At 39.0% G+C, this 14,857-nt stretch overlaps 1 protein-coding gene across 1 annotated transcript in view; it reads left to right on the top strand.

The window, feature by feature from the left end:
• Positions 1-13,206, top strand: part of LOC139740453 (proprotein convertase subtilisin/kexin type 5-like) — a 73,130-nt gene extending 59,924 nt beyond the window's left edge. The window contains exons 25-32 of the mRNA XM_071651051.1: positions 869-1,132; positions 2,082-2,321; positions 3,552-3,747; positions 4,385-4,596; positions 6,689-6,795; positions 8,736-8,919; positions 10,736-10,995; positions 12,493-13,206. Coding sequence (XP_071507152.1) covers positions 869-1,132; positions 2,082-2,321; positions 3,552-3,747; positions 4,385-4,596; positions 6,689-6,795; positions 8,736-8,919; positions 10,736-10,995; positions 12,493-12,597 — 1,568 coding nt within the window. The 3' untranslated portion in view covers positions 12,598-13,206. The remainder of the gene's footprint in view (positions 1-868; positions 1,133-2,081; positions 2,322-3,551; positions 3,748-4,384; positions 4,597-6,688; positions 6,796-8,735; positions 8,920-10,735; positions 10,996-12,492) is intronic.
• The last annotated feature ends 1,651 nt before the right edge of the window (positions 13,207-14,857 follow it).

Genomic DNA, 14,857 nt, shown 5'->3' with positions numbered 1-14,857 from the left:
ATTTTTAAGATGCACAGACATGTGGAAGAACAGCCTTTGGTTGAAGCATGTGCCTGTGTGGAAATAAAATGAATTAATAAAGGAATGAATTGCGAGTAAGCATTCTCTAGGACCTACATTAATCAAATAACTTCTTTGGTTGTGAATAAGTATGCGAATAGTAAATGCTCAGGACTGCCATGGTGTAAGATTTCATGTGAGGTGAAAAATAGGAGCGCTTCATTGCGCCAAGTTGAATAGTATGTGTGTCTCATCGTTCAGTGAGTGTAAAATTTTGTTCCACTGCATGAGTAAAGACTATACATTATTTGTTTTATGCAACACTTAGGACGTCAACAGGTGTGACCCACTTAGATCACTGAATTTTAGCACAGAAATGACACCCATTTTCCTTGAAAGCTGACTGATTAGTGCAGTCAGAGTCAGCCGTGTGCATGTACGTATGTACACCAAACCGATTAATCTAAGTTAAATACAAAACTGAGTGACAAAATTCACGCTTGTAAGCAAACCTGTAATTGTTTACTGCGCACAGCACATGTTTGTTTATTTTCACAACAGAGCCATGCAATGGCACAAAAAACTTTGAGTCAATTTTAAGTTGAACACTGCAATCAATGGAAATTGGTAACATCAGCCATGCCATATCCACTTTTGCTCACAAAAATTTCCCAGCTGACAGACAGCATGCAATGGTACTTTTAAATGAATGCCATGTTATGGGCAATCGATCAATCAGATAGCCACATTCTCTTTAGGTGTTGTATAAAACACTGTTAACTCTTTACATACCGGTACTGTGTGTTCAGTCAGCACTGCAATGTTTCTCCAGTGAGTTCTTCCAATCCTCTTGTGGTTCAAATCACAGAATGCGAAGCTGACTATGTGGAATACTTTGGCGAGTGCGTGAAAGAGTCTGAAATGGCCTGTCATCTGGACCAGTACATCGCATCCTTTGACGATAACAATGAACCCGTGTGTAGAAGCTGTCACAGTAGCTGTGCAACTTGTCTCGGCCCTGATGCCCAAGACTGTGTTTCCTGTGCAGATGGCCTTCATTTTCGGGGAAGTCGCTGTGTGACGGACTGCAATGCTGGCACTTACTTAGATAGCCTTCTCAGTGAATGTTTAGGTGAGTACCATGAGATTAACCCTTCAAATCCTTAAAGGGAACCTCTAGGTTGTGGAAGCTTTGTATTTACATATTTTCACTGTCAAAACACATGCCAATAAGATATCCATAGCATGGCTATAACAGTGGTTTCCTTGAAGAAAAAAATAGAGGAAATAATTGATGGCATCTAAGGAATTCATCAAGAATATGAACTCTGTGTCCAACTTTTGTCTGTTTGTGAATTTGAATGATACCTGTTTGGTTTACTGCTTATTGCTTCTAAAATTTGGGATTCTCTGTATCCACTGTGTGAGCTTTGGATCATGACAGGATCACAGGAGGATAGAGAGACTAGTGGCTGTGCTCCCTTTATCTTCGTGAATTGCTAGCACTTTTGCACTGACAACAGAGATAAAAGCAGTATAATTGATGTTCTATTCCCTTCATTTGTCCTGCCTCATCCGTGCAAAGTATGAGTATGCACAATATGAAGGAACACAGGTGTATCAATTTGGCCAACTTTGTAAATTGTTGATATTCTTGATTGGGCAGTTGTGCTGATATGACAAAAAACATTGTATGTTTTCAAAGTAGTGTGGCTTATTTTCAAAACTACTAAAACTGTCACAAACTGAACCCACAATTTATAATTTTGTCTCTCTATTTAAAAAACAAACAAACAAGTGAGTTTCTGGGAGTGCAGTGGTTACATCACAGAATCTCTTTGATGCAAGCAAACTGAACAATCAGCTGTGCTGCAAGACATGCTAACATGTATGTGGGGTTAACTTGACCAGCTTTACTAGTATTCTGTGTAACTGCGGTATTTTTCATCATTAGTGTAGACTGGGGGTATTGATGATGACATGAGTGAAACAGGAAATAATGCACATACTATAGTGTAAAAGACCTTCGTGTAAACCGCAATTTTTCTTTTCCTTTTTATTTTCGCTGCATCTCATGCCAGAGTGCCATCCAACCTGTGTGACATGCCTGACGGGCTCACCTGCCGACTGCACGTCCTGCCAAGATGGCATGCACTTAGATGGGCAATCCCAGGGATCCTGCCTCTTTGAGTGTGCGGAGGGCAAGTACATGGATGACAACGGACAATGTCAAAATTGCTATGACGGAAACAACTGCACCGCCTGCGTTGGTCCAGGAATGTCAGACTGTCTGGCGTGTCGTCTTGGAACCTACAAGATGGGTGGGTATAGCATGGCGATCGAAGCGCTGTGAAGAAATGAGGGATGGGATATGAATGTTTGAGGACTCAAATGCAGAAACAGGCAGGATAGGCCAAGCAGTCAGAGAGGATTGATGTGTCTGAACTGATTGATTTCATGGATGAGATATACTGAATAGATGGAGGAATATATAGCTGGATAGAAGAAATGATGGACTGATGTTAATGACGGCGATGATGATGATGATGACGACGAAGATGACGATGACAATGATGGTGGTGATGATAATGATGACGATGATGTCGATAAATGGTGGTGTTGGTGATGGTGATGATGATGATGACGATGATGACGATGATGATAATGGTGGTGATGAAGATGATGATGATGATGGTGGTGATGGTGATGATGATGATGATGATGGTGATGATGATGATGATGATATAATAAACAGTCTTTTGAATAGTGCATTTCCAGTCAAACAGGGCATTGCATTTTACATTGTCAAAATTGTCTCAATGATGATCGAGGTCAAAAAGAATGCTGGAGCTTTTTAAAGTTTCCATTTGAAAACTGAGGATGATGGGCATAGTTCTTTTCGCAAGGTATTCTGATGGATTAGATTGTTTCCTGTACAGTCTAACAGATCACTTGTACATATTGCAGTGTATGGACAAAATGTTCTGTCTTGTACCATCGGGTCTAAATGTTCTCAATCACATGAGTGCAGCAAAGTTTAGACAGAAGAATAAGAGAAATGATTTATTCCTATTTTTACTCAGAATCTCTCACTTTCCATCGAAGGGTGGGGGGGGGGGGGACAGAGAGCCTTAAAGTATCGTCCAAAGGGGGTTAAGCACCGATGAATGATGTTGTACCATTTGTCAAAGACCAAAAGTTGCACACTTATTATTGTAGATATCTTGTGAATAGTAGGTCTTAAGTAGCGGTTCCAGAGGCAGCCCTATTTCATCTTTTTGAGGGGATCCAAAGCAAAATTGAACTTTTCATCATTTTCATCAAGGTGTACATGTAATTATGAGATTTTAACTAAAAACTAGTTGTAAATTGTAGTAGTAGTAGTACTATAATGCTAGAAGAAGTATTAGAAACAGCTGTAATAATGATTTGGATGATAGCTAAGTTACTTGTCATCATCATCCTAGAAGGTAGGAAGAGTTCGGATAATGATCCCCTCACTGAGAAACCGATGTGCTGATGGTTGTGAAATTAACTGGTTTTATTGGCAGAGAATGGCGAGTGTGTTGCAGACTGCCCCGATGGCACCTACCACTACCTCCTGGAAGATTCCCTGGAGGGTAATGAGTGTCGGGCGTGTCACAGCAGCTGCATGACCTGCAACTCGGGGGAGGCAAACGGCTGCACCAGCTGCCCCGAGGGAATGGCGATGCTGGTGGGCCAGTGTCTGTGGGAGTGTGAGGATGGGTGAGTTTTCCTCTCTAACCTCTGTCCTTTGTCTTATCTGTCTGTTTGTCTGTTTGTCTGTCTGTCTATATGTCTCTGTCCCTGTCAGTCTGTTTGTTACCCATGCCGATGAAAATTGGCAGGGGGTTATGTAAAGGGTTCCGTATGTTCGTTCGTTTGTTGTTGTTGTTAGGGTTTTTTTGTGTGTGTACAAGATAACAAGAGAACGGGTGAACGGATTTGCACCAAATGTTCAGGGAATGTTCGTATAGTAACAAGGAAGAATCGATTAGATTTTGGCAATGATTAATTGACCCCTGCAAATTCTATGTGACCTTGTAGTTTTGACCCTATAGTATAGGATTGCAATTACTCTGTAGTGCCGCTGAGGCGTGGGTCTGCCGCCTTTGACGGCCCCTCTAGTTTGTATCTGTCTGTCTCTCTGTGTCCCTGTCTCTGTTATGATTGACTTCATGTATGTGTACGTGCATCAATGTACATAATGCCTCCTTCATGATTACTGCACCCAAAGTGCGTTTCCATCATTATTGAAGAAGAAAAATGATTTATTCCATATTTACTTTTTCCTGAGGAGATATGTTAATATGAAATACATGTATGTAACCAATTTGTCACTTGCATTCCCTGTGTTATGAAGGTATTACACTGATGAAGATCACCACTGTCAACGATGCCACAGCACCTGTGAAACGTGCATTGGGCCGTCCAATACATCTTGTCTCACCTGCCCTGTGGGCCAATTTATTCAGAACCAGGAATGTGTGAGCAAGTGTGAACCAGCTCACTTCACCACCACAGTGGTGGTCCCCATGTGCATGCAGTGTGACTCCTCTTGCCAAGAATGTTCAGGTGAGCAGATTTTGTATACACATCCACCCCCTACTTCATATTAAAACTGTTTTACCTTTAACCCTTTTTGCCGTAATGTTGTTGGAATTCCTATTCTAGTTGCAGAGAGAAAGGACAAGAAGCAAGAGAAAGGCTTCCATAACTTCTGATCATTCTTAGATACAGTTTGTTGATTCTTGGGGTCTAGAAGATAAATGATATCTCGATGATTTGGTACTCAAAAGGTATCATATAGTTTGGTCGAGACCTAATTTCAGGTTTCTAACATTTTTCGGTGAGATAATGAGAAACCTCTCATGAAATATGAAAGAGCATGTAATTCCATGAGGAGTTCAATGTTTATTTAATGAAAATTGGTTTTGAAATGGCTGAGATATCTAAAACACAGTGAATTTAATAAAGTGTTGGACCCACCTTTTATTATGATTGCTTTGTTTTACATTTTTTTGGATGTTTCAGTCATTCCAAACATGATTTTCATCAAATATACTTTGAATTCCTTCTAAAATTATATGCTCTGTTCTATATCATAAGTGTTTTCGTGGTATCTCTCAAAAAGTTATAGGCCCGATTTTCATCTCCACCAAAACTGTACCATCCCTTTGATTCCAATAATGATGGCTTGTTGATTTTTCTTTCAAGTTCCGAATACCAGTGTTTTGCGCCTATGTGTGTGTGTTTGTGTGTGTGTGTGTGTGTGTGTGTGTGTGGAGGGAAATGGGAGGGATGGATGGAACAAGTAAGCATGGTACACGTATGTTACCTACATTAAAGGAGAAATTCTATTCTGAAGTTATTCAACCAGGAATACCATCATGTTTTAAACTTCAAAGACAGAAAAATTGAATTTTCATCATTTTTTTGTACACAAATCAGTAGTAAATTGTATGACATAGTAAGCTCACTCATTTTTGTCGAGCCCACCGGAGGTGAGAGGAGACTAAGGGATCGCCTGCAGCGTCTGTCCGTCCGTCATCCATCCGTCCGTCCGTCGTCTGTCCGTAACGCTACAAAAACTTCAATAACTCTTTACTCTGGGCTTCAATTGCAATCAAACTTCGAGGGAAGAGGGGTCATACAAAGTTTCACATTTTACCATCTATGAAGGTCACGTCAAGGTCAAAGCTCACAGGCAGGGGTCAATGAACTTTAGGGCCCAATGTTAAGTTGTTATGGCACGTTTCTATTATGGGTAATAACTTTTGATCCATAACTCCATTTGTGACTAAACTTGGATGGTAGATGTTCCTTGGGAAGTGGATGGTCACTACAAGGTCAATGGTCACAAGCATGGGTCATAACTTTTGATCCATAGGTCCATTTGTGACTAAACTTGGATGGTAGATGTCCCTTGGGGAGTGGATGATCACCACTAGGTCAAAGGTCACAAGCATGGGTCAACAAACTTTTAGAGCCCAATGTTAAGTTTTTATGGCATGTTTCTATTATGGGTCATAACTTTTGATCCGTAACTCCATTTGTGACTAAACTTGGATGGTAGATGTCCTTTGGGGAGTGGATGGTCACCACAAGGTCAATGGTCGCAAGCATGGGTCAACAAACTTTTAGAGCCCAATGTTAAGTTTTTATGGCGCGTTTCTATTATGGGTCGTGACTTTTGATCCAAAGGTCCATTTGTGACCAAACTTGGATGGTAGATGTCCCTTGGGAAGTGGATGGTCACCACAAGGTCAAAGGTCACAGGCAGGGGTCAACGAACTTTAAGGGCCCAATGTTAAATTTTTATGACACGTTTCTTTTTTGCCATAAATTTTTACCCTTTTATATCTCTTTTTTCTGTAATATCTCTTTTTATCTGTTATATCCCATTCGCGTACAATTTCTTGTACGCAAATGGGCAAGACACATTATGGCACATTGCCTTGTTATATTCATACCCACTATACAAGAAATGTTATGCAGAAATTAGCAAAACTTCAAAATGTTATAACTTCCTTATTTTTTATCTGATTTTAGTCAATTACACTAGCTTATATTTGGACTGGATTTCTTCTTTAAATGCAAGTCTTTAAGTGATGGTACTCTGTGTCCCATATTATCACATCATGGATCTTTTCTCCTTGCCTTTAAGATTATGGCCCATTTGACTGCATATCGTGCTACGAGAACAATGAGCTGGCAGATGGTGTTTGCTACAACCGGTGTGGAACTGGACGCTACTATGACCGGAAAACAGACGTAGGTCTGAGTGTTATTCATTCCATAATTGAATTCATACTCATTTGCAAGCAACTATGGGACAAATGTCTGTAAGTCCCCTGTATAGTACTATGCAGGGAATCTCGCCTACATTAATTAGTTGCTTGAAATGACTGAGATGAAAATTGAAAGGTCAATGCTCTCCGAAATGATTTAGCTACAAAAATGTCAGTATTTCTTAACCCTAAAAAGGCCGGGGGGGGGTTTGAGCAACTCCCCCCCCCCCCCCCGACATTTTTCACAACCATATTCTGCCACGCTAAATTTTTTGACCTCGCCGTTGGCTGACTTTTTACTTGCAAGTCTCACACATCTTTTGACACCGTTTTCGTGAAAATCGCACATACCATTACAACTCTGTACGACCTTTTATACATGCCTGTCAGTCCAAAAATGGCTCAAAAACATGATTTCGTGTATAAAGTCTAGGCACATGGAGTTTTCTCACCTTATTCATAAAGATATGATTATTTTCATTTTCATAGGCTGAAATCAATTAGTTTTAGCATAATTATGCTTGAAATAAATTCTGTCACAAATTTTGTGACAAATTTTGTGAGTAAAAATGATAAAACAAAAGGTCGAAAATCTAAGATATACAAAACAATTCGCAAAACAATAAAATACATAAGAAATTGATTTTGATATCAGATTTTTTTTTCTTTTTTAGGAATGCTACAAAGAATGCCATCACCAAAAATAATGATTCTAGGAGCTTTACTTTCTGATTTAAAGCAGTATGTATTATTTATGCATATATTAGCATTATTGATTAAAGGGGCATTCCAGATGATTTTCATAATTTCACATCATGTAGTACATAAATCGACAGTTCCATGTATAGATTCTTGGAATTTATTGTGGTCCTTGAGCAGAGAAACCCATAAAATGAAAATCTTAAACAACTTACACTGAACAGTGTTGATGACATCAGAGCCTCACATATTTCAGAAATGTAGCGGTGTGAGTCCATTACAATACTGCTTGCTCAACTGTGAAGTTCACCTGTGAAGAATCAGTGCATGCCTTCTTTTGTTCTGCTTCCTTGAGCCCCAACTCATGCATTCTTATGGTGAGGCTGACATGTCATCATCCTTGTTCATTGCAATTTGTTATAAATTTTGATAACATTCTCATTCCTCATCCCAATCACTGTATATTCTGAAACTCTGTACTCAGTTTAACTAATTTATAGTTGTTCAAATGTAAAAGTCTGAAAATCATCCGGAGGTCTCCTGTAATATAATTAAAATTTTTATGTCTTTTTGTATAGCTAAGTAGATTATGCCACAGGTAATGCATGTGCCAATTTTCATGGCGATTGCCCGATCGTTGGCTGAGATCTCAGGGGGAGGGGGGTTGAATCAACCCTCCCCCAGCCACAGAACACCCCAAAAAGCACAGCCTGGTAATAGGGTTAATGCTGTCTTAATGTGGAAATATTTTCTTAGGTGCAGGAGGATGCAGGTCAGTCCTTGGTCAGTGCATATGGTCAAGATTAATTAACCTCATCAAAATAGAAGCGAGGGAACCCTGCCCTTCAGGCAGATATTGTGACTTCCAAGTAATTGTACTAGACTGCATGTTGCAGTTTGCATTGTAAGTAATCTATTAAGGGAGATGATAGGAAGTAACCTCTGAATACTCCTAGAAGGTTAAAAAAGTGACGATTTTCATGTGATCATTCATGTATTTCTGGCAAATAATCAGAGTTGTCAATCAACCAATCAGGTGGTAACATCTCTGTATGATGTTGTTCGTAAGATGGCTTCGAAGCTTTGCTGTCTGTGAAAATCTGCTATTTCTATCAGAATTTATGTATTTATCAGAAACGTGTGTACTCAGCAGATGATGAAAATTCTTTTATGACCTTTGACCCTCATTTGATCTTTTTCTCACATTTATGCATTTCCAAACAGACATGTCATTTATGTAGCCCTGAATGTCTGAACTGCTTTGGGCCGGCCGATGACCAGTGCATAGACTGCCACAAGGACATGTGGCTGGAGAGAGTGGACCGCAATAGCACTCGTTGCATCCCGTGTTGCCAGAAGGACGAGAAAGATGAAACAGACTGCTGCAAATCGTGTGACCCGACCCTGAGTGAGTAGCGTCAATCTAATCTTGTGGATCTGATAAAGCTTGAACTCTTTGGCCCATATCCTTGAAGGTGGTTTGAATTCAAACCATAGTTTAAATTTCATCAGTGGACATTTATACTAACTGAACAGTAAAAGTCTACACGGGGACATCATACAATAGGATTGTTTTTGGGAATCTTAAGGTGTATGTTATCACAGAACGATGCATTTTGTAGCCACATGTGCAAAGTAGATGAACTGGGCCCTGTTTTATCAAGCAAGAGTTGTGTTCCACTGATCCACTTATAATAGATTATACATTTGAATGAATTATATGTTTTCATTGTACAAAGGGACTTTTATTATTGATTTGCAGTCATAATTGATTGTTGTAACTTATAATTGATTTACAAGATAACAATTGTAGGATCAGATGAGCCTAGTTTTTGGTACTGTCTGCTTAAAAAATAATGCAATACATACAAAACGAGAATTGTTTACATTTACCAAAGCAAAGCTGGCTCTCTCACTGGCCATGCCATAGCGCAGTGCTGCAACCACTGCAACAGAAAACCCATGCAACATGTGTATGTAGTGCATATTAAATGCTAAATTGTCATTTTTGAGGACTGGATTCTGATTGTTTCCTAAGTTGTGTGCATAAACCTCTTGAATAAACAGTACTTGGATGTCAAAGACCCAGCTGAGAATGCTAAATATTTAGTTTCTTTGACAGAAGCTCATTAGAGTCTTAGTGGACCAGAGCAGTTTCAAATGTTATAGTGGTCTTTAATGGTAAAGCACATTTTTTTTTTTTTTTCATGATGCAACATAGATAGATTGGCTGTGTATGTTAAAAATGTTAGATCACACACACCTCAGTATCATTTAACTGTTAAGTGGCTATAGACCAATGTGTGTCATTAGGTAAACAGGCCAATTGATTGACAAGCACATCCGGTAGTCATGGAATTGTGTTAAACATATTACCGAGGTACAAAAGGAAAATACTGTTAACCCGTTGAGGACGGTTTGATTTTGCTACAACACACATTTCCCATAGACACCTGCCCGAGTATACTCGGGACTCGTCCTCAACGGGTTAAAGGGGATGGCTAGTAACTGATCAGTGGGAATCAGTGGGAATGCTGAGGGATGATTGTTCCAATCCTTGTGGGATTCATTTAAGAGTACATTATATATCTATTCTTGTGTGAAAATTATTTGCTTCAGAATGGTCTCATATTCAAGTAATGTGCAGTTTAATGTTTCCATGTAAGCGTCCCTGGTCAGTGACGGGGCATTAATCTGCACATTACTTGAATATGAGACCGTTCTGAAGCAAATAATTTTCACACAACAGTAGATATATAATGTACTCTTAAATGAATCCCACAAGGATTGGAACAATCATCCCTCAGCATTCCCACTGATTCCCACTGATCGGTTACTAGCCATCCCCTTTAAACATGATATGTTTGCAACATGATATGTTTGCAGCATGAAATTTTTGTGAACTGCAAATTGCCACTGGCATTCAATGCATATAGTGTAGACAAGAACTTTGGCGTGCATTTTAATTACGTGAATTGTGGCGCTCGCGAATTTCGCGAAATTAAAGTGCACGCGAACATTCCTTATCTTACAGTAAATGCTACCTAGTATGTTATCATTATATCTTATACTATCATACGTGTATATTCTGTGTTGCATAATTACATCATCATAAAATAATTACATAAAGATATATGTCTACTTCATTATGATATGATTACTTGTATATTTCTACTCTTGTCTTTTTTTCTAATATAATGCAATTGTGATTATCCTCTGCTCAGCCAAGTGCACAAGTTCGTATGTCAAATCTGGGCATGGTCATTCGAAGGCCAACCACGTCGGTACCATCGTCTTCTCCTGCATCACCGTCATCATTGTCTTCTTCGTGATCTTTGGCTTGCTGCAATGCCGCTCCCACGGCAAGCTGTGCTGGAACCGCAACTACACCCATGTGCCTGCCTACAGCTACAGTGCCAAGGACAAGTATGTCACGCTCGGCAAGCCTACGGATGATTACTACGAGGAGGATATATATGGCGAGGTGAGAATCAAACTGCTAACATGACAGTGACTACCATGACTGCTACTACTACTTCTTCTTTTTGTCCTTTCCTCTTCCTCCTCCTCTTTTCTTCTTCTCCTCTTCTTTCTCCTCCTCCTTTTCCTTTCCCTTCTTTTTCTTCTTCTTTTTCCCCTCTTCCTCCTCTCCTTTCTTCTTCTCCTTCTCCTCCTTCTCCTCCTTCTTCTTCTCCTCTTCCTCCTTCTTCTTCTTCTGCTTTTTCTTCTGTTTTCAGTGGTTGAGGATGAAATACTCCGTGAACATTAAGAGGACTTGGGGGGGGGGGGACATGAAATCTCCCCCCTCAACATTTTGTGCAATAATTCTGCTACACAAAAAGGCCTCACCATGAGGATTCTTAACTTTTTTGTATAAGTCTCAGGCAACTTTTGAGACCAAATTTGTGACGTCCACATGTACCATTACAAAGCCACGCCCATTTCTGTAATTGCATGTCACCCCAAGATGAGTACAATTTTGTGATTGTATGTACATTTCCTGTGGAAAACAGTGCTCTGTCATGACACTCATGAAAACTGAACTATTTTTCCTATTAATCACTTTGATTAGTTTTGTGCTCATTACGTTAGAAAAGTGGTCAGTTACAATTTTGGATGTAAGAGAGAAAAAAACAAAAGTCAGAAAAACACAAAGAAATACATAACATGTTCCAGAAACAATGGAATACATAAGAACTGAATATTTTGGCAGTTTCTATGATGTTCAATTGTTAGATATGTTAAAACAGAATATAAACAAACCAAAAATTAAACAAATTTTGCCTTCAATTAGTGTTTTACAGGCTAAAATGAGATCTTGAGCTTGATTTGCAAAATCATTTCATTAAAATGAGAAAGTGACACTCACGCATGTTGAATTTTTGTAACGATAGCCCCACTGATGGAGGAGATCTCGAATACAGCATTTGCCAAAAAGGCCAAGCCAGATTAGGGTTATGCATATATGTCCTTGTCGCCATTCCCTTTTGAATTCTTGAAAAGGAGAACATCAACTAATGTTATGAATTTGCGGCTCGAATACCATGACTTGTCGTGGGTGCTTAAAGGGATAGTACAGTATTGGTGGAGATAAGAATTGGGCTTTTAATCTTTTTTTTGAGATACCAAGAAAACATTTGTGAAATAGTACAGAGCATACCATTTTAAGAGGAATTCAAAGTTTGTTTTAATTAAAATCGGGTTTAGAATGACTGAAACATTCAAAAACAAAGTAAAACAAAGTGATTGTAATAAAATGTGGGTCCCACAGTTTTTTAGAATCACTCTGTTTTGGATATCTCAGCTATTTCAAAACCAGTTTTCATCATATAAACGTTGAACTCCTCATGGAGTTACATATTGCTCTTTCATATTTCATAAGAGGTTTCTCATTATCTCACGTTACAAACCTGAAATTAGGTCTCAACCAAAACTATACAATCCCTTTAACTGCATAATCCATCTTCTTTTTTCCCTCCAGGTGAGTGACGACGATGAGGAAGACATAGAGGAGCCTGATACATTCCAGACGGGCGGGGCTTTGTCTCGCAGCGTGGACAAGAACGGCTTCATCGATCATCTCTAGGAGGACTCCTCCACTCTCCCCCGACCCCAGCCGGTCATGTCGCAGCAATCATAAAGAGTGCCTTATGGTGTCCCTAGCTCCTTGTGTTATATATTATATAGTGATGTTATGTCTGTGGATGAAGTACTTTGTATATTTATCATCAGCTCATATCTGCTCCAGAGGAGAACTTAATGGAGTTGCATATGTATTCTTGTAAAGTATCACCTGTTGAGATAATGATTACTCGTAATAACCTCAGAGTGGGGCTTTATATCTGTTAGAAGAAAGTGTGAGCAGAAAATAGGTCATTAAAGAAAAAAAAGAAGAAAGGAAATGGGCGATAATTTGTAAGTCATACAGGAGACTTAAGACACAAATACTTTAATACTTTCTAGTCATATTGAGGATCACTACAAATTTTGTACTACAGTGTGAAGATTTCATATAAGATGAGCGAAGTTCACAACCATTTTTGTGCATATCTGCACTCATTCTTCTGTGCCTTACTTTAGTCTTTGCAAATCAAAGTGCCTTTCTAGGATACGCTTTGTGTGCCTTGGTATATTTAGTTCGTCTTCAGGGAAATACACACATTCAAGAGGCCTTGACCAGTGTGGAGTGGAGATCTATGGGGGGGGGGGGGGGGGGGGGGGGCGATTTTCATCAAAGAGTCAGTGCATGTAATAGTGACTAAGAAGACCCTGTTCACACGTGACTGGAATCCTCGTATGATATTAGGAGTGCACTCTTGAAGGTTTCATTGTCATGCATGATTAATCTGTCGGATGAAAACATGTCAGAGAGAGAGAGAGAGAAAGAGATAGACAGAGGGAGAGAGAGAGAGAGTTAGTGATTTTGTGATGTCAGTAGAAAGTAAGGAAGACTGAAGAGTGAAATTTGTTACTGAGAATTGTTTGATGGTTAAGAGCTATTATGTGACACCATGTAGTGTGTGAAATTAGCTGGCTTATTTTAGGATATTTTGATAATGTTGACTGCGCTAATGATAGACAGTACTTTGTTTTGCCTGTGCGTATGTACGAACAGGTATATCTTAAATGGCTGTTATTCATGAAAAGAAAAAAAATCATATTTTGCAATGCCACTCAAGCTGACATAAAGGAAAAATGAAACTAGATGCAGTGTTAAATATGATTTTCAGCTTTCCAAAAACAAAGAAATGGGGGCTTGAAAAAGGAACTTATGAACAGTGCACACAAGCTAGAGATACAAACATACCCGATTCTGATGAACATAAACAGCAAAGTCTGATTCTTGCAGTTTTCATTTATCCAATGACTCCTTTTTCATAACAAGCATAGCTTTCGTGCATGGATAATTTTTTTTTCATTCTTGTAAGTTGATGCATTTCCCTCAGTTGATATTGAACACCTTGCATTGATTTTATACACACAGTGTCATTCATATGAGGTACAGTATGATATGGAAAGCAAAGTGTGTGAAATAATAGAAGCTCAAAATTCAGCCAAGGTACTACATTACTTATGTTGACCCATTTATCCTGTGTAGATGAATTGTTCAGTTCATAGTGCTACTACTTTGTCCAACATTTTTTATGATCATACATGAAATTCAAAGGTCATATCTACTGTATATTTGCCCTCCTCAATCTGCTCGTCAATCTGCTCGTCGTCGAGTAAAATTTTTTCTTGATTAATTTATTGTAATCTCGTGATACTTGGAATTCCTGTAAATGCATATAATCAAGCTCGTTATGTGACTCATTTCATAACAAGGTGAATGATGGGTATCATGGAGGGCACAAAGATGTGACTAGGCATTCAACATTTTTGTTGTTGGGTAGACTTTACAAAAAGGGATAGAAATCAGGAAAGACTGCTGTTCAAGTCGTGGGTACCATAGTATGTGTACAATCAAAAGTCTTCTGAAATTTAATTGTCAAGTAGTGCTACTGTGTGGTTTTTCACTTGATTTTGTTTTGATAAAGGTAACCTGAGGAATTAGTATGTGAGTGAATGATGGAGGGAATGGTAAGGAACCAATTTGTTGGAGGGGGGAGGGAGGGGGTGCCATAAGTTGCTTCCACAGTTCTTCATAAATCATGTGATTTGTTACTAGAAAAGTTTGGGCATGTCCACTTGGAATGACATTCAGAAAAAAAAAAATTATTTGGCTCTCCATGCATGTCTCAAATGATAAAGATCTGTGACAGAGTTTTGATGTGTGAATGTGTAATAGTAGTCATCCATCAGAAAGACATTACTTTTCAATGCTGGAAATTGCTCCAGGGAAAAGG

This window comes from Diadema antillarum, unplaced genomic scaffold (assembly GCF_040938485.1).
Source record: "Diadema antillarum isolate AM-2024a unplaced genomic scaffold, OU_Dant_1.0 seq00000854_RagTag, whole genome shotgun sequence".
Classification (NCBI taxonomy): Eukaryota; Metazoa; Echinodermata; class Echinoidea; order Diadematoida; family Diadematidae; genus Diadema; species Diadema antillarum.
Note: the sequence above shows the minus strand (reverse complement) of the source record. Positions and strands in the feature narration are given on the sequence as shown.